At 44.2% G+C, this 20,647-nt stretch overlaps 1 protein-coding gene across 3 annotated transcripts in view; it reads left to right on the top strand.

The window, feature by feature from the left end:
- The window catches only part of LOC123746005 (NADPH oxidase 5), a 110,042-nt gene that overhangs the window by 79,353 nt on the left and 10,042 nt on the right, over positions 1-20,647 (top strand). For all 3 annotated transcript variants that reach the window (XM_069314197.1, XM_069314195.1, XM_069314196.1), the window contains 3 exons: positions 9,579-9,796; positions 14,746-14,934; positions 20,425-20,597. In XM_069314197.1, the coding sequence (XP_069170298.1) occupies positions 9,579-9,796; positions 14,746-14,934; positions 20,425-20,597 (580 nt within the window). The remainder of the gene's footprint in view (positions 1-9,578; positions 9,797-14,745; positions 14,935-20,424; positions 20,598-20,647) is intronic.

The raw sequence follows: 20,647 nt of genomic DNA, 5'->3' as shown, positions 1-20,647 counted from the left end.
TATTACTTGATTTAATCATTGTCTATCTTCTATATCTATAAAATACGGATGACTGTCTGTGTAAGGTAAAAGGTACGTAAGTACCATAGAGGTACGTAAGTACCATAGAGGTACGTAAGTACCATAGAGGTACGTAAGTACCATAGAGGTACGTAAGTACCATAGAGGTACGTAAGTACCATAGAGGTACGTAAGTACATAAGTACCAAACACATACCCATAAAGGTACCATACTCAATCCCATATAAGTGTCATACATATGCCCATATAAGAACAATACATATGCCCATTGAGGTACCATACAAAAGCTCTTATAAGTAACATACATATGCCCAAAAAGGTACCATACTTATGCCCTTATAAGAACAATACATATGCCCATACATTAAGTCACAATAACGTGGCTGACAATTTTTTGACCAGACCACACACTAGAAACTGAAGAGACGACGACGTTTCGGTCCGTCCTGGACCATTATCAAGTCGATTGTGACTTGATCGACTTGATCTATTGGACTATTGGTCTAATAGATCTATAGAGCGACTCGATCTATCGGCCTGTAAAGTATTATCAGCCTCGATATCTTTACTGCCAACAAAATGACGGCTGAATAATAAATTACAGTAATTAACTTTTCTGGACATGTGGCACCACTTTCTAAACAAGCAGTATAACCCTCCCAATCACGCCAATAATTATTTATAATAATGCCTAACTCCTACTGTCTGGACCTTGATCCAGACTACTGGAGGGAAGACCCCTGTGAAATACTCTTGATAGGCTCGGGGTCATAGTATCACTGTCAGCTTCACAGGTGCCATTAAGGATCTGAAAGCCACAACAACTGTTAACATTAAGGAAATTTTGCCCACCTTGACACCTGGTTGAAAGTTATCTCCTCCCTCGAGTGACTGTGAACTATGGCACCTGTGAACTGTTGACACTGATGAGCTGAATTGTGAAAGTTTATGTTTATTTCAGGCATTTGCTGGCTCCAGGCCACTATATGTTCCTTCTAGCGATAGTAACATGACTGAAAATATATACAGCTTGAAAATGAATGATATGTTCAATGTGTGGTAGGCCTACAGGATACCCCTGTATCCTGTAGAACATGAAACCCTCACTGTATCCTGTAGAACAGGGAACCCCCCCCCTGTATCCTGTAGAACAGGGAACCCCCCCCCCCTGTATCCTGTAGAACAGGGAACCCCCCCCCCTGTATCCTGTAGAACAGGATACATTCGCTGTCATCCGGAGAAAACACACACACGGAGAGGAAGGGGGGCATAATATAGAGTTTGGGGCCCAGATATACATAGGTGTTTGAGATGCTATTTTGTAAACAATTGTTTACATTGTCGATGGCGTCTATAGCATACCAAATTAGTCTTATTAAATCAGGCTCGACATTAGCTGAAATGGAGCGCAGACTAGATAGTAGTTAGTCGAAGTAGTTAGTCGAAGTAGTTAGTCGAAGTAGTTAGTCGAAGTAGTTAGTCGAAGTAGTTAGTCGAAGTAGTTAGTCGAAGTAGTCAGACGCAGTAGTTCACTTTTTTTCTGACTATGTTCACTTTTTTTCTGACTATAGACGGCTTCCAGTCACCAGGGTGACTGGAACGCCTGCCCCGCCGGGCTAAAAAACACATCATCACGTCTGCCTGCCTCGCCAGTTCAATTTTGATCTGGTTGAGATGTGTTCCATTTGGCACACTTGTCAGTGTGGTTGTACCGCTTGGTTGTACCAGCTGCACCACGGTCGCCACCGGTTTGGTGGGTCTGGTGAATGGTTGATCTTGGCGGCAAGTTGTTGGCTTGGTCAACGGGGCGTGACAGTATTCTTAATGCGTCCACTCCACCCCCCCCCCCCTCTCTCTCATCCTCGTTTCGTCCAATTTTAAAAGAATAAAACAAAATATAGTACAATACTTCAAAGATGAAATAAACATTAGGCTAGTGAGCCACCCAGAGGCTTAGGTCCCCCGCAGGAATACCCTAAAAAAAAAAAACGCGCAAATTCCGTGTGTATCAACACTTAAAGGAACGTTATACAATTTACAATACAATACAATTTTATTTAGGTAAGGTACATACATACAATAAATATTTACAAGGATTGTTTGACTTATAGGTCGTACATACAATGCCTAAAGCCACTATTATGCAAAGCGTTTCGGGCATAAAGCATCGCGTTCGAGCATCCCCAAGGAAAACATTTACACGAACGGCCTGTCAGGGAATCCGAGAGATGTGGCCTCGCCGGCGCGCGCGTAGTTCCCAGGACGTGGACGGCGCGCTTAATGCCTTCGCTCTTAATGATGAAAGTGCCACAACAAAACCAGAAAAAAAGAGTCAAGGATGATGACATTGATCGGCCGCAAACTTGATCAGGCCGCCGCCGACAAGGGCTTTCGAACCCGAAGGTTATACACTGAAATGAAAGTACGTTGACGCGCATGCGCTCCAGCTGCCTGGGGGGGGGGGGGGAGCCGGGGTAGGGTATAGGGGGTTGGGAGGGGGAGGAGGAGGGATAATGACACATAAACAACGATCAGCTGATTGGATTCTCAGCCATCACCTTGGCCTGGTAGACTATATTCCTCGCTGCCCGCTCCACAGTTTCTCTATTTGTAAAGCCTAATAGGAACAATATTTAAACGATGTAAGCGTTGATTGAATAGCTTCCTTAAACTGACATTATATATATATATTAAACTATAAACTATATATAAGTTTAAACTATATATATATATATATATATATATATATATATAGTTTATAGTATATATATATATATATATATATATATATATATATATATATATATATATATAATCGGTCGCAAACTTGATGAAGATATTATTAGTTCAAGCACCTGATCAACCAGGCTGTGAGCCGCTGCGTTCAACAACCTGGTTGTGACCAGACGACCAACCGGGAGGCCTGGTCGGAGACCGGGCCTCCCGGCCCTGTTGATCCCCGGAAGCTGAGACATAAGGTAGGGAGGTAATATTGTGATAGACAACTAGTGATTCGGGCCATGATTAAAGAAAGATGTAAAGACTTCGTAAGGGGACACGTAAAGGCATTTGGGGTAATTAGAAGAGACCCCAGCCGCTAAACGTGGGTAAACAAATGGGATTCAAGATAACAATGGAAACAAAACAAAAACCAGGTGGATGTCACAGTGTGTGGGGTGGGGGGGGGGGGCACCCAGGAGCTGCCAGATGACGTGTGTTCTGACGTTAATGTGTGTGTGTGTGTGTGTGTGTGTGTGTGGAGGGGACCAGGTATGAGGCCGAGGCTAAGGCCAGCACCTGGGGCAGTGTGGCAGCAACACATGTGAAACCTCCTGGGGCCATGTAACCCCCTACATACACACACACACACACACACACACACACACACACACACACACACACACACACACACACACACACACACACACACACAGGTCCAATACACGGATAATCCCAGAATCGAAGTGACTCGGAAATGAGAACTGGGAGAATCCTGTAATCGCTTCTTTATAAAAGAGAAGGGCTATGTTCCAGATGTACATGATACTTTAGAGCATCGATACACTTAAGGTCCAAAAGCTTAGGCTGACCAACAGCAGAACACACAGACGCGCCTGGATGCTATAGACAACCCACAGGAAGGTGATGAGACGCATTACTGCACGAACCTGTCAATCGGTTTAGAATGTTAAAACAAAGGCAAAATCCGTCCATAGTATTAACATAAGAGGTGGCAATATTGACGTGATGTCCCGTTTTTTATTCGTGGATCCTCGGTTTGGTTAGATTCGGGCAATATAGCACGTGTTTAGTGACGTCGTGAACGCCGGAGAGGACGGGCTGACTAACCAGGGCACAAACTCTAGCTTTCACCAGGTGTGATAAAAAAGAGTTGCCTCGGTGAACCTCTGAGGTAAAGACAGCAAGGGTCGCCCTCGCCTCAGCTGGAAACAACTGGCACTCACACCACCACCTTCTTAGTTTTCTTATTTTGGGCGTCGTGGGGTCACGGTGTTGTAAACCTTGGACTTGATCCACTCGTGCTTCTCAGGACACCACTGCCAGCGACACCACCACCACCGGCCTCAAAACAACAACAATGATAAAACCAGTGAAGGTCAACACTACGCTAAATGAATGTTCAAAACAAACAAAAGAAGTCAGTCTAATCTTCCAAAACCAGTCTGATGGCTGAGCAACCTGTCCTCTTAAAAAGAACGTCGCTTTTGGTCATTTACCCGTATGGCCGAATATGGACGTAATTTGAAAATGAAAATAAATTTGGGATTTTTTTTTTCAACAACAGTAAGTTAAGGGTCCTCTGATAGGTTAGGTGGGCAGGAAATTCTCATAAAGTTTCAAAACGGTATGAAAAACGTTAATGGAAAGAATCCTTTTCTAAGCTTACCGAGTAAGCCGGACGACTCAAACAGAAAACGGAACAGAACGTCACTTTTGTGAGTCGATTTCATTTCAAATTATGTCCAAATTTGGCCATAGTGCGCATACCAGCCAAAAGTGACGTTATTTTTAAGAGGACGGGTTATGAGAAGACCATTGTTGATCACCTCAAGGGCGCTGCTGGTTTCTGTTACCCTATTCTTACCCTCATGATTCTTAACACTGAAGTTCATATTGCCTAGAGAGCACTTCTCTCACCTTTCTCTAATTGCGTTCATTCATTAAGTACAAACGATATTTCTGTATTGAATTTTTGTGTATGCAATTAATAATAATGTGGTGTCATGTAACAAGGGGGGGGGGAGGGGTTATCGGACATATTGATCGGTTCTGACGTGTGAATTTTGTGGCAGTCTTTGTAATACAAAGCTAGATAATATACACAATTTAAGCCTGTACTTCTTTTTTTGTGTATAGCTATTTCCTAGTTTTCGGGACGTCGTGGGTCCCAGTGTCACCAGCGCGGGTGAATTAATGACGTCAACACTAGCATCACGTTATTGGAGTGATGTCACTGCCATAACACTTCACCGAGGAGTGGCGCGGTACTTCCAAAGCCCACGTTGCCGAGTGATGTCACTGCCAAGGGATGTAACCGAGAAGTGATGTCATTGACCAAACCAGTGACCGGGCATGACTGCACTGTCAAAGAATGTGAAGGAAGAGTGACTGTGAAAGTCCGTTAGCGACGACTGATGTCACAGGGGGAGAGACGAAGTCCTCCGTCCCCAGCTCACATACACATGTAAGCTACAATGAGGCACATTTACTACACAGTCAACACATAAGAACACGGTAACTGCAGAAGGCCTATTGGCCCATACGAGGCAGCTCCTATCTATAACCACCCAGAGGAAGCCTCACCTTGGGAGACAGACACACACACACGAAGATAGACTACTGGAGCAGCCTCCTAAGATTTCCTAACGTCAAGAAACTGTCGTACGAAAGCACCGTCTCCTAACCTACCAGAGGACCCAAAACAGAAAACGGGACAGTATGTCAATTTCGCCAACCGCTTCCATTTTCTAGCACGAGAGTTTTTGGCTTTAGAGTATATGTCAAAATTCGACGTTCTATTAGAAGGATTTGTTGACAGGAGGCAACAGCAACTAGTTCTGAGTAAGCGGGTCAACAGACTCACCCGTGTGAAGGGATGGGGAGAGACCGCCAAATTAAACAGAGTTTCCACTTTGCATAACATGAACATTTATTAAAGTCAACGCTCAAGCCTTTGTGAGCGAGCGATTATACTGCCATCTCTACTCACTTGTTACATTAACTCACAGCCTCATTTACTCACCCTCACCTTCACTCACCACCTTCCTCATTCCTCTGCCAGTTATCATGACTGGTAACTTTCAAACCAACATATTTCTCTCGTTAGAATTACCACCGTCCAGGGGCATCGTTACCCACAGGGTATCGTTACCCGCAGGGCATCGTTACTCCCAGGGGCATGACGTGACAAAAGCCACCTATAATTATAGTATTTCCTTAATACCTTCCGATAAACAAAATTAATAATAAGAGTGAAGGGATTCCCTTTTTTCACATTGGTCTTTGTTTCTCTTGTCTAGTCATGTGCAGTAATTTTAAAATTGACTCGACAATAGCAGAGACAATATTTGCTCTTGTTTAGTGCATGTGTTGAAGCCTGTGTTAATTAGCTGGCCCCCGGGGCGACACCTGGCCCGAACTGCTAACTGGAAAGGTCAGAGGTCATCTGCCAAGGAGATGAGTGTGACTGGCTGATGGAGAGGGCACTGGGGAGAGAGAGAGTACTTGAAGTGTCTGCTGTCATGGTATATAATGTGTTTAATTGTGTTTGTTCTGTATGTAAGAGGATGCTGAACACGCGTCCAGGCTTGGTGTCTTCATAATTATATGTACTCATATAATATATATGTATGTACTGATGTATATGTGTGTGTGTGTTAGTACTTGTAGAGATTGGCGAGTACGGTTTCAGCTCCCGAGTCGCGCCTTTCTCACTGCCAGTCGCGTAATACAGTGGATTTGGGGTGGGACGGGGGAAGGAATCTCTAACTGCCTAACCACTTGGACGGTCGGGAATTGAACGCCGACCTGCATGAAGCGAGACCGTCGCTCTACCGTCTGGCCCAAGTGGTTGGACTCTTGTGTGAGAAAATGTCGAAGGCTTCGTAGCGATATATAAATATGGAGTCGGTTCGTACCTCCGTTTTGTGTGTGTGATCTCAGTCGTCCTGTGTGAGTGGGTTAAGGGGTGAGGTGATGACGTTCCTCAACCTGTGGAAAAGGCGAGGAAGTCATGACTGTGGTGTGTTTACCTTGACCAACCTGTGGTGAGAGGCAGTAGAGGGACAGGGGAGAGGCATGAACAGAGGGGAAGGAAGGAATGGAGAGAGGGGGGGGAGAAGTGGAATGGAAGGAAGGAAGGAAGGAAGGAAGGAAGGAAGGAAGGGTTCTCATTGGAGAAATCTGAGAACAGAAGGTATGAAGGATAGAGGGAGATCAAAGTATATAAAGAAGAGAAGGACGACACAAAGGGGTTTAGGGGGGGGGGGTCTGGGACACGTATAAGAATGTAGAAAGGTGGTAAAAGGGAGATAGAAAATGAAAGGGATGGGAAGGAAACAGTTAAGGTGACGAGGAAATGATAAAACAGCGATGTAGATAATAAATAAATAAAAGGGTAAAGGAATGAGGGAGAGATTGAAGTAAAAATAGGGGCTGGGAGAGGGGCACTAGAAGAGGGAGAGTGGGAACTAAGAGGGAGAGGGGCACTAGAAGAGGGAGAGTGGGGACTAAGACGGAGAGGGGCACTAGAAGAGGGAGAGTGGGGACTAAGACGGAGAGGGGCACTAGAAGAGGGAGAGTGGGGACTAAGACGGAGAGGGGCACTAGAAGAGGGAGAGTGGGGACTAAGACGGAGAGGGGCACTAGAAGAGGGAGAGTGGGAACTAAGAGGGAGAGGGGCACTAGAAGAGGGAGAGTGGGAACTAAGACGGAGAGGGGCACTAGAAGAGGGAGAGTAGGGACTAAGAGGGAGAGGGGCACTAGAAGAGGGAGAGTGGGAACTAAGAGGGAGAGGGGCACTAGAAGAGGGAGAGTGGGAACTAAGACGGAGAGGGGCACTAGAAGAGGGAGAGTAGGGACTAAGAGGGAGAGGGGCACTAGAAGAGGGAGAGTGGGAACTAAGACGGAGAGGGGCACTAGAAGAGGGAGAGTGGGGACTAAGACGGAGAGGGGCACTAGAAGAGGGAGAGTGGGAACTAAGACGGAGAGGGGCACTAGAAGAGGGAGAGTGGGGACTAAGACGGAGAGGGGCACTAGAAGAGGGAGAGTGGGAACTAAGACGGAGAGGGGCACTAGAAGAGGGAGAGTGGGGACTAAGACGGAGAGGGGCACTAGAAGAGGGAGAGTGGGGACTAAGACGGAGAGGGGCACTAGAAGAGGGAGAGTGGGGACTAAGACGGAGAGGGGCACTAGAAGAGGGAGAGTGGGAACTAAGACGGAGAGGGGCACTAGAAGAGGGAGAGTGGGGACTAAGACGGAGAAGAAGGAACTCTTCCTCCCCCCCTCCCCTCTCTCCCTGACGAACCACACATTCCACAGCAACAACTCTCTCGATCTGTGCCCGCAGTGATGGTCAACCTTGCTCGCGCATTTTAATAAGTCTGCCGAGGTCCTGGGGTCAGCAAGGACGCTCCAGCCCGGGAGGAAGAGTGACCCGCACTTTCAAGACCACGGGAAGCTGTCTTCAGGAAGGGGCGGCTCCTTACGGATATCACCTTGGGGAGTTAATCGATATCTTGATAACCTGAGGATTTGCTGTAGTCTAATTTCAGCAGGGACTACCGGAGTTATGTTAGGAAACATGTATAGTTATGTAATGAAATTGATTTCAGGTTGTGTCTATTTACTTAATAGGTCATGTGACCAATGGGAGGAGAGTTAAGTTGTCACGTATCGCCAACACTGCCTGTGATTGGTCCGCTGTGTTATGGAAAAGAGAACGCTCGACCTCTGTGTTCTGAAGATCCCTTAAGCCTTCACCTATTAGAAGCCCTACAAACCTGTCAACTTGAGCAGTTACTCTGTGACGTAGCAGTGCCAAAGGACCCACTCTTAAGCAGCGCTGGTGACCTATACAAACATTTCGTGCAAGATTGATGACGATGAGTGATTTGCTTTGTGGCAGGAGGCAACTGTATTGTTTACATAGTTGATGTCATTGTTGATGACCGCTAGTGGAACTCAACACCAAGTCAGCTGGAATCTGGAGGAGCAATGTAGTTGCACTCAGTAGAACAAGACCTAATATATGTGCCCAAAAATGGTGGTTAGGGAGTCATAACCACAATGTTGACGTTCGTCTCGGCAAGAGGACATAAGACACAGTGGAACCAGATATTATCTATGTATAATAGAGGAATTGTCTCAGCATTACAAGCCACAGACTGAAGAACTGTTGTGGAATCTATGGGGTAACTGTCGCCGTTGGTGAGGCTGAGAGTGATGTACGTGACTGGTACTCCCTCATTCCCATCCCTGTCACAGTCGACTGGACAAAATATGGATGAACGTTGATGAACACGAGAGCCTATTCAGAGCCATCTTGGTTGACTCATCTACATAGTCAACTCCTTGTGTACTGGGAAAATTATCGCGCATCATGTGTCACCTTGAGGTTACCTTGAGGTGCTTCCGGGGCTTAGCGTCCCCGCGGCCCGGTCGTCGACCAGGCCTCCTGGTTGCTGGACTGATCAACCAGGCTGTTGGACGCGGCTGCTCGCAGCCTGTCAAGACAAGATGTGTTTTTTTATATAAATATTTTGAGCTAGGCTATGTGTTTCTGTTTGGCGGAGGTGACATTCTTATTGTTGTGCTAGATGAGGTAACCGGCGGTGGCCAGGTCTCTCTCCCACTCTTCCCCTCTCGCCCCCAATCTCACACTATTTCCCCCTCTCTTCCTATTTCCTCACTTCTTCTTTTTCATTTACCCCCATCTCCTCCACCCCCCTTCCCTTTCCAATCTCCACCGTTCCCATATCTACTATTTACAAGAATATTAACGATAACATAAGATTATCTCCTCTCTTGCTTACCAGGATACGGTTCCTGGATGTGGTCCTGGATGAAGAACGACAAGAGAAGGAACAGTTGAGCATCAGGCGCAGCATCCACCGGAGGGCCGTCTGGGCCAGGAATAACGCTCCAGCGCTGGTCTTCACCGCCCTCTTCGTTGGGGTCAACGCCGTCGTCTTCCTGACGAGGGCCTACCAATACAGCGACACTAACCTGCTGGAGATGGGAGCCAGGGCGTGTGGTGAGTACAGGGTTGGGGTCAAAATCATGTTATCCCGGTGAGTGACGAGTGCTCCAGTAATCTCCTTCAATAAATCACTCACATTAACAATCCTGCGCGCATTTGACAAGCCGCAGGCTTCCTAACCCCGTCGAGGCAACTAGAGATGGTGACCTTCGGGTAAATTATCTCTTTCCACTGATGACAGCCCTCTTCCCCCCCCCCCTCGTATGTTGCTTCTCTTCAGGACCCTGGCCAGCGTGTTGCCGCCTGACCTTCCGGAATTGATCAAAATTAGATCAGGGAAAGCAGGACAGGTTCCGGAAGGATTGGTATACATCAGGACAATTCTCCTTTAAGTTGGGTAACGGTTCAAGCAGCCTGTGGCCCGCGTTGGCCTTGAGCCGGTGGTCCTGATAGTGTCTACCCGCCCCTACGTCCAGGTGTACAACTGACTAACCCATCCTACTGTCTAGGCGCGCAAATACAACGCATACAAACATGCAAAACAAATGAAATGACCCCAAGATTGATGGCCCTGTAACTTGTCCACAAGGATCCTGCAACTCGGCGATATCAAATTAATTTTTCAGAAACTTAATTTTATGTTTTTATTATGAGAAAGCTAGGCTATAGTGGGATTCGAACACAACGGTATCGGAACGGTGTGCCATTGTAGGGAACAAGAATCAGGCTATCTTGTTACAAGCCAGACCAAACTGTTCTTAACCTGAGTAACGCTCACTTCCTCCACTGTACCATGTCATACAGTTTGAGTAATGACCGGTTTACCTATATGTCTTAACTCTTTATAATCAGTTATACGAAAATGACCTGGTCAGGCGGAAAGATAAAATTAAACTCTTCGATGAGGTGTATTGCTGCTCTAGGCACGTAAACGCTTCCCAGTAAATGTTTTTTATACATATATATAAACTAGCAGTAATGGTGGAGTGAGGAGTGCAACACCTGGTGCAAGACTTGCACAGTATCACATGATGCAAGATCCCTCAGGTGTTGCAGTTGTGACCGCCGCTCGGCATATAGCGATCATTTTCCCAACCCAAATCTAATAGTCATTAATTGCTGCTCATCTGGAATGGAGAACTGAAATTTATGGTACATATATATACAAGGATGCATTATCAGCACCCCCGTTTTCGCACGTTCATGGGGGCGGGCAAGCATCAGTTCGAATGAACACAAAATTGAGGAAAGAGAGGTTGTGGATATTAATCATCAGTGGTAATATTTTAAATAGGAGCGGAAAACGCGAAATTAATTGTGTAATTTTGCGTGCTCCAGCTATAGACTCTTTAACACGAGCAAATACCTGCGGCCTCTATTTCGGAAGCTAACATTATGCAAGTTGCATGAAGCAGTAGCACTTTCAAGGTCGAGAGATCAATGTAGCAGCGGCATTGACAATAGGCTATCACCTTGCGTCAGACCATCTCTCTCGCGAAGTCACCAGCCACAATCAAGACGCGCTTTCATAATACTCGACATCTAGGCATTTCGCACCAGTCACTTGCACTGGTGACGGCGTGCGAACACTGGTGACTTGAACACCTCGTAATACACACATAAAAATAATAAAAATCGGGAATAAGCGGTCAGGCAGGTGCCGACAAGTCGCAGATCATTGCTGTTGAGGCCATGACCAACTGCCCAGTCCGCCGCTAAGTCGACACTCACCAGCCGACACTCACTAACACTCACCAACCGATACTCACTAACAGACACTCACTAACCGACACTGGCTCACCTATCATGTGTTCAGCCCTCCACGTAGCAGGTTTTGAACCTTGTATCGTACAGCATTAATGTCTCAGTTATCAGATTTAAACGAGGAAATGACTAAGTTATTAAACCTTATCGATGGTAATTTATAAACCACAAATTCCATGCAAATTTGAATAATATCACTATGAATTTTCCGTGTAATAAAATGCCGAAATTCATATAACCCACACACGAAACGTCGACATGAACACTATATATATATATATATATATATATATATATCAATGGAACACAAATTCCAAATTACATGTTATCAATTTATGAACCAATGCTATATATATTTCTTTCAGTTATACATTGTAATAGCGGTCTACACATCTCAATTACTTGTTAAATAAACAATATCGAAACATTACGATTTCAGCGAAATGATGCAACATAGTGACATCACAGAGAATTGAGGTTTAAGATGTACGTGGCTTAGCTGTTTATTGGGCCACGACAGAATAAACTGTTTTTTAGGGGTGAGGGTAAGGCATTCGGCTGGCTTTTGCAAGTGTGTTTATTAGGCAATTGGGAATGTTTTGATAAAAGTTAGGTTAGCTCTCTCGATTTTCACATATCTGCGCTGAACCAAGTAAACATGGCCTTGAGTGGCTATATTGTGAAGGTTCTCGTGTGTTATTGTGGGTTCTAATTGGTTTACTAGTTGGCAGCTCCCTGCGCTGGGGGTAGGGACGCCCCTGGGCTGAGGGGTAGGGACGCCCCTGGGCTGAGGGGTAGGGACGCCCCTGGGCTGAGGGGTAGGGACGCCCCTGGGCTGAGGGGTAGGGACGCCCCTGGGATGAGGCGTAGAGGACGCCCCTGGGATGAGGGGTAGGAACGCCCCTGGGATGAGGGGTAGGGAACGCCCCTGGGATGAGGGGTAGAGACGCCCCTGGGATGAGGGGTAGGAACGCCCCTGGGATGAGGGGTAGGGAACGCCCCTGGGATGAGGGGTCGGGATGCCCCTGAGCTGGGGGTAGGGACGCCCCTGGGCATAGGGTAGGGACGCCTCTGGGCATAGGGTAGGGACGCCTCTGGGCATAGGGTAGGGACGCCCCTGGGCATAGGGTAGGGACGCCCCTGAGCATAGGGTAGGGACGCCCCTGGGATGATGGTAGGGACGCCCCTGGGCTGATGGTAGGGACGCCCCTGGGCATAGGGTAGGGACGCCCCTCGGCATAGGGTAGGGACGCCCCTGGGCTGAGGGTAGGGACGCCCCTGGGCTGAGGGTAGGGACGCCCCTGGGCATAGGGTAGGGACGCCCCTGGGCTGAGGGTAGGGACGCCCCTGCGCTGAGGGTAGGGACGCCCCTGGGCTGAGGGTAGGGATGCCCCTGGGCTGAGGGTAGGGACGCCCCTGGGCATAGGATAGGGATGCCCCTGGGCTGAGGGTAGGGACGCCCCTGCACTGGGGGTAGGGACGCCCCTGCACTGGGGGTAGGGACGCCCCTGCACTGGGGGTAGGGACGCCCCTGCACTGGGGGTAGGGACGCCCCTGGGCTGAGGGAAGGGACGCCCCTGGGCTGAGGGTAGGGACACCCCTGGGCATAGGGTAGGGATGCCCCTGGGCTGAGGGTAGGGATGCCCCTGGCCTGAGGGTAGGGACGCCCCTGGGATGATGGTAGGGACGCCCCTGGGATGAGGGTAGAGACGCCCCTGGGCTGAGGGTAGGGACGCCCCTGGGCTGAGGGTAGGGACGCCCCTGGGCTGAGGGTAGGGACGCCCCTGGGCTGAGGGTAAGAACGCCCCTATAACCAAGCTCCCCCACTTAACAGAGGTCTCGTTGTATAGCTGGCTTTGTTCTCGATTCACAATCGGGGATCCTGGGCCGGGCACAAATGGTTGAGCTCGTTTCCTTTCACCTAATGGTACTGTTCAGCTAGCAGTAAGTGGGTTCCTGGAAGTTATGCAACTGTTGTGGGGTTGCATCTTGAGGAAAGTCAGTAGGTCAACCTTGGTGGGACTTTGATAGAAGCCTAAAGTATGAATATACATAGACTTCCTGTCCCAACAAAAATAATTAAAATCCCACTTATTTTCTGATTAAAACTCTAGGCACTACATATTCACTGTTCACTATATCCTGATGTCCCACCTGCAAAAATCCTGGGGATCCTCTTGATTACTGTATGATATTACAACCCATCCTCCTAAAATGATAGTATTTCTGGCAACTGTTTGGTCAAACGTACCAATGTGTAATATTGGATCCAGCAAAATTCACGTTTTGTACAATGAATTTCATAGATAAAAAGAAATTAAATTCCATTAACAGGTCAAGTATAGTGCATCTTGCTATATTAGGCATAATATAGACTGTATAAGGCAAGGGTTGCTTGGATAGGTTAGATTAGATGTTCAGATATATTTCCCATTTTCAAGAATGCCATTTGTGCTGACCAAATAGTTGGTGCCAGTACTGTCATGTCTGGAGGCAACCTGTCCTCTTAAAAAGAACGTCGCTTTTGGCCGTTTGCCCGTATGGCCGAATTTGGACGTAATTTGAAAATGAAAAAAAATGAAAATAAATTTGGGATTTTTTTTTTCAACAACAGTAAGTTAAGGGTCCTCTGATAGGTTAGGTGGGCAGGAAATTCTCATAAAGTTTCAAAACGTTATGGAAAACGTTAATTTAAAGTGTCCTCTGATAACCTCTGCGCGTACACCTGGACGACTCAAATAGAAAACGGAACAGAACGTCACTTTTGTGAGTCGATTTCATTTCAAATTACGTCCAAATTTAGCCATATCACGCATACGAGCCAAAAGTGACGTTCTTTTTAAGGGGACGGGTTGCTGGAGGACGGGCTGGGTATAAGGTTACAACTCGCACAGAGACCTGATGAATTACTTCGGGTTAGCTGTTTGCTGGAAATCTAATTACTGTAGTTATTTTCCCCCCCGTGTTATGGCCACTGTCTATAAGTGGCTTTGGGCACTGTACTTGGTCCTATATTTACATTAGTATTGCATATGGAATTGCAGTAAACTCTTAGGGAAACTTCACTGCAATTTTGAATTTGTAATCTAATTAGATTTTACTTACAAAATTACAGCATTAATTCAATGATTTGTGTCACCAAAATACAATTTGGTGATACAAATAAAATAAGTAATGTATTTCATTAGAATATATACTGTGTGTTATGGCAGGAACTAAATTGGTGCCTCCCCACATAGGTCAGTGCTTGAATCTGGACTGTGCACTACTGCTGTTACTGATCCTGCGGCGGACAATGACTCGCCTCAGGAACTCCTCCCTGGGGCACGTTCTTCCCTGCGACCAGCATGTTCACTTCCACAAGATGGCCGGGTGGACGGTCTTCCTCCTCTCCATTCTCCACACCCTCTTCCACATCGCTAACTTTGGTAAATTTGCGGTCTGGATAATGGTAGTTGTGGTGCAGACTCTATTCCTAGTTGAGTCCATCCCTGGGGGATACCTGTTGACATTTTATATTACCCTGGGATTTTCTTCTCTTTTGTGTATTAGAATGGAATCTTAAGTCCCTATCCTTTCTTTCCCTATCTCAGACTGCAATAATAACCTAGTGACATATATAGATAATTCTATCTTGACTACTACATAAATGACAGGAAAAGAAACATTGAATCCAAATATAACTTCAGCTGCTTTACTGTACAATATATAGACAGCATGATTGTAAATGTTGATGCAAGGATTGTTGCTTCACTGCTGTGGTGGACATATTGTATTGGCTTTATTACTTATTGTTTACAGGTAAATCTTTAATAATCACTGTTGAATGTCTAGATTTAATTAAAGAAAAAATTCTTGTAAATTTGGAACAAAATTCAACAGAAGAATTTTTTGAAGCAACATGTACAGAGTATCCATTATAAATTATTAAGCTAATTAATATAAACTCTACAAGCTAATTAGACATTCTTCATTCTTGGGGAGATGTGACTGACAACACCTTGGATAGGACTGGACTTTAGACAGCTGTGACAGATGCAGTTTGGACAGGACTTAACATCAGAGCTGTGACTGACAACAACTTGGACAGGGCTCAGCATCAGAGAGCTGTGACTGACAGCAGCTTGGACAGGGCTCGGCATCAGAAAAGGAAGGACTATCAGCTGAGACAGTAACACCAATGTTGATTTAAAGTGGCCAATTGTGAAGACTAATTTAATATTCGTAAAACATTTGCTATAAATACAGTACCTTCAATGTGATACATCTTAAAATAATTATCTCTTCTAACCTGGATTAAGCATTTGTAATTTAGTAATATCTTAACTTTTTTAATTCTCATTTTATTTTAGATTTCCAGATAATGTAAATATATTTTTAACATGTATACATAACTTATATTAATATATACTTACTAATTGACTTGCTCTGGGATAACTCTTCATTAAACTCTACCCAGTGAGCACAATATCTGAGTGGCATTGGTTGAGCATTAAATCTGTGTTGACGATGTTTAATTTGGCGTTGAACTAGTGTTGCTTTTGGATGTTGTGCCCACCGAGTAGTCAACCTTTTGTACATCTTCCACCTTCCCCTCCATCATCACTGGCTCCTTCCCCACTCTACAAGAAATTTATCGATCAAAGCAGTTACCCTGTTCCCTTACATCCTATCCTCTCTCGTCCATCACCTTCCTATAATCTAACTCTAGGGGTATTTAATTACTGTTGGGTGATCAGGCCATCAGGTGTAAGGAAACTGCTAAAATGTTTCGTCCTGCCCAGGAATCGAACCTGGTTTCAGTCAGTTGTAATCCGACAGTGCTACACACACATTATGTTGTCCAAGTTTACAAATGTTCATATTATGATTATTTACTTGAATTTACCCTGAGGTCTACCATCTCCCAGTGGCCTCAATAGGGACAGTAAGCAGGTAGCATGTCATAGGTTCCCCTCCCATTATTCTTTAGGATTTTTTCCATTTGTGTTTTAAACTGGTCTCTTTGGGTGTGTAATTCCATGAGTTTAGTATCCTATAGGTGAAAGAAGCATCTCAAGCTGCCTCTTACATTGGGGCTTCTTGAGTTTGAAGCTGTTGTCCCCCCTTGTGAGAGTTACAGGATGTTCCTTGAACATATTGACTTATATAATTAGTTTTGTTACTTCATTCGTTTCATATTTACTTGCATTGGAATTGTAAAAAATTATAGTTATGCATGACTTGGCATTATCTTCCTATAATTACCTGGGTAATTATTGAATGTTGGTAATTACTGAATGAGTACATTTACTCATTTGTACATTCATGCATCTTAATTACTCATCAGATCAAATTTTGTTTCATATTAATTTAAATAAATATATTTGAGGGTTTAGTGTCACTTTAACAAGATCGTGTACAGTATAATTCAAGCAAAAGCATTAAACATATACAGTACAGTATTTCATAAAACAATATCAGTCATTAAATCATCCAACACTACCTGTGGGTTGTTGACATACCACTCCATCAACACTCCCTACTTATCCATAATCCACCATACCTGGCACACTATGTGACTCGCCCTTACTCATCCATGACCCATCATGGCAATACGGTTTTCTCGACTGACTCTCATGTCCACCTTCTTCTTGGCTTTACAAAATATTTCTTCTATGGTTAATGGAATGCTTGTCAGGAGTGTGCCTCTAACAAAAAGAGACTACTCATATGATGCAATGCTGTTTCATCCAATATGTTCAGCCTTTAAACTTGTGTATATAAGACTAATCATTCTTTTTTAAATTTGGCCATTCTGGGATGTTTTTTTTGAAAGATTTATCTCATCAATAAATGAGATAGGCATAATCTGTTTATTGTTTATTTAAATTTAATAGAAAGTGTAAGCAGTCTTCATATTTTCATATTTATCAAGTATATTATGAACATTACCAAGGAGAAAATCATGTTTAAGTTCGACACCTATTTTATCTTCTAACTTCTATCTTGCTTCCTTTCCTTGAGTCCTTTTACATATCCACTTGCAAAATGTGCACCTCTTATCGTGACCATGGTGGCTGGGTCGGTATATGCAACTCAGCTTATTAGCACTGAAGCTTGAGGTTGTCCTCAATTCATGGTTATTGTTGTTATTTATGATCATGTAGCACTTCAGAGCTATAGCCAATTGTAGGGTAAAACGTATTAAGCTGTCATGACTGAGAATATACTGTATGTAAAAATCTGATAAGTTGACACTTGATCAAGTACTTTGTGGATCCTGATGCTTGTCTGTATCTCTGTTCTTGGTACCTCTATAGCTCATACCTCTGTTTCACATATTCTGTGGCATTCATAAGTGTGCCAAGGTTTTCTCTGACTAGCCAGAGAAGCAGGAGACTGATGCTTTCATCATGCTTAGGTAAGTCACTGTTCACAATACTGTATTATATAACTTTCTTCTTTTAGTGTCTATCCACACCCTTCATATCACTATTTTATTAATCTGTATGAAAGAGCTAAACATGTTTGCAATAGGGGACAATCTAAGTCTAATGTGAGGACTTGATTGGAACATATTACTGTACTGCATGTCTCACCGATTCCATCGTTCTTGAAAACATTATGTGGGTTTTTGGAAGACTAAATATTATATTGCATAACAAATTTATGTAATCTAACCTAACCCAATCTAACCTATCCTATCCTTACCTAAAATACTGTACATCAGTCCCAAGAAAAACAAACTAATAAAGTTGGTGAAGGTAGACTAATATATAGCTTGCCACTGAAGTGGTCGGCAATTAGTAAAGGTTTTCCCTTGTTTATACAATACTGTGTATATTGTTAGTTTTGCATTCAAAGAATGATAATTCACAATTGTGTGCATTATATTTTCTTCTGAAGTTGGGTTGGTATTAGACTAAAAATGCCCTGTGTAGCTTGACAGATTGGAAAGAGAAGAGGACCTTTTAGTTAGTGAAAGTTTCTCAGCAAGTAGGAGCAGCGTTACAAAACGATGAATAATTAAACAAACCTTTGACTTCAAAGATAAAAGTGATTGTTCACTTGTACAAATTTCAGTGCTGTGCCTCTCCCCATCTGGATAACTGAATCAAACTATGGAGACATCTCGCTATGGAGGGCCTAACTTCTTTGGAAAAAATTCAAACATAGAACGACTATATCCATCCCAGAATTAGGATACATCTCGTACCTGGAAAGGCTGAGAGCCTCAGGACTAACAACAATACATACCAACCATGACATTGTAGATGTCATATAGACTTAATCGACTATACAGAACAAATTTACCCGAGTCATTTGGTATTCTGCACGATAAAAATTCAAAAATGTTAATCTAGAACACTTATTTAGAAAGGTCCATGTTGTGGCTCAAGTAACAATGTATGACAGGTACCAGGATATGCATTTTCACCCATAAGGTTATAAACCTGTGGGCTTGTCTACCTACCTAAACTGTAAATGGTAAGACATCAGGACTACAGTTCAAAATTCAACTGGAAGAAGTCCTTGGTAATAATGATGGGACTTTGACAAGCAGCCAGCTTCCTATCCAAGTTGAAGCCACTAGAGATGGTCACCCTTAGGTAAATTCAGGTAAATGTATTTAATCTCTTATTGAAGCCACTGACTTTCTGAAGAGGTAAACAAGGCATATGTTTGATATTGTCCTCAGTCATCTTTGAGATTTAAATTGGGTTGCAAATGGTGTTTAAAACAAAAAAATTTGCAACCAGTTCCCTTATACAGACCAGTGTGAAGTTAATTAAGTTTTCTCACCTTGAAGTTATAGCATACAGCAAGAGTGACAATCGGTGCAAACGTTTTATGGGGATTTTATAAATAAGTTTAATCACAAATTAAAATTGGAGAACATAGGAGTTAATTTTATGCATGTATATAATTGTTTCTTTCTACCATCCCTGACCTGCTTTGTACATAATGCTTTCACTAATTATGCATAGTTTATCATGTCTGTGTTTATATCTAGGCCTACCTTCTTATATTTTTAATGGGATTTATATATGTGCATGCATGTAAATGTCTGTGATTTTCAATATGTAGGTATGGTTGTATTTGGAGACATTTTTGTTAGCATTTCTGTTTTTCACCGATGTGAATATGTATTGGCCACCAAAAGTCCCAGTTAGTCATAGCCGTATGAACATCCAAGTCAACAGATACATTACAAACATTATTAATATGATGTACAACAAAAACTGCAGTGAGACACATAGTCAGTAGCTAGCACAGTGGTTGTCATTTCCAGCTCACAACCAAGGGTCCCAGGTTCAATCCTCGGGCAGGACAGAAATGATTGGGCAAGTTTCCTTTCATTTCATGCCTATGTTTACCTAGCAGTAAAACAGGTACAGTACTGTACCTGGAAATTAGGTAATTATTGTGGGCTGCCTCCTAGGAAGGGTAGGTAGTTGTCCAAGGGGGACCTCAATAAGCTTTAGTGCAATACAGGCTTTTTTTTTCCAAGACAACAGGAATTATATGCTAACTTCATGACATAGCTGAATCACCATACCACACAAGTGTCCCTTGGCACCTCCTCAAGTGTCACTTCCTTGGTACCTCCAAAATACTCTAGAACACAAAATTAATACATTTTATTTCTATAGCATCACTATACCTGTATTCTGTTCTTGAGTCCACTGTGCCTCTAATATTTTCCTACTGCCGCTGACAAAATGGGTAATAAATAAACTAAATTAAACTAATTGCACCAGCCCAATGCACAACATGATGCACTAACACTACAGTGGCACCATATTAACCAAACACCAGGAAACACCATCATTGGAGTTATTCCCCACCCCCTCACTGACATCATCAATGTCCCTAAAGACCATTGATGGTGTGCTGTTGCAGTCTTGCTCTGACCATGGCTGGTGCTTTGACAGTGACCCTCGGAGATGTGACGGGGATCACCATGAATGCCTACATGTGGGACACCTCCCTAGGCATTGGCTGGGTGGGAGGCCTGGCTAACCCGACGGGAGTGGTGCTCATGGTCATACTCACCATTATCGTTGGCTTCAGCCACCGCTTCGTCAGGAAGTCCGGCTATTTTGAGGTATTTAATTGAGGCTATGTAGCAGGGGCTTACAGCAAGTGGGAGTGTAG

Source organism: Procambarus clarkii, chromosome 78, assembly GCF_040958095.1.
Source record: "Procambarus clarkii isolate CNS0578487 chromosome 78, FALCON_Pclarkii_2.0, whole genome shotgun sequence".
Lineage (NCBI taxonomy): Eukaryota > Metazoa > Arthropoda > Malacostraca > Decapoda > Cambaridae > Procambarus > Procambarus clarkii.
Note: the sequence above shows the minus strand (reverse complement) of the source record. Positions and strands in the feature narration are given on the sequence as shown.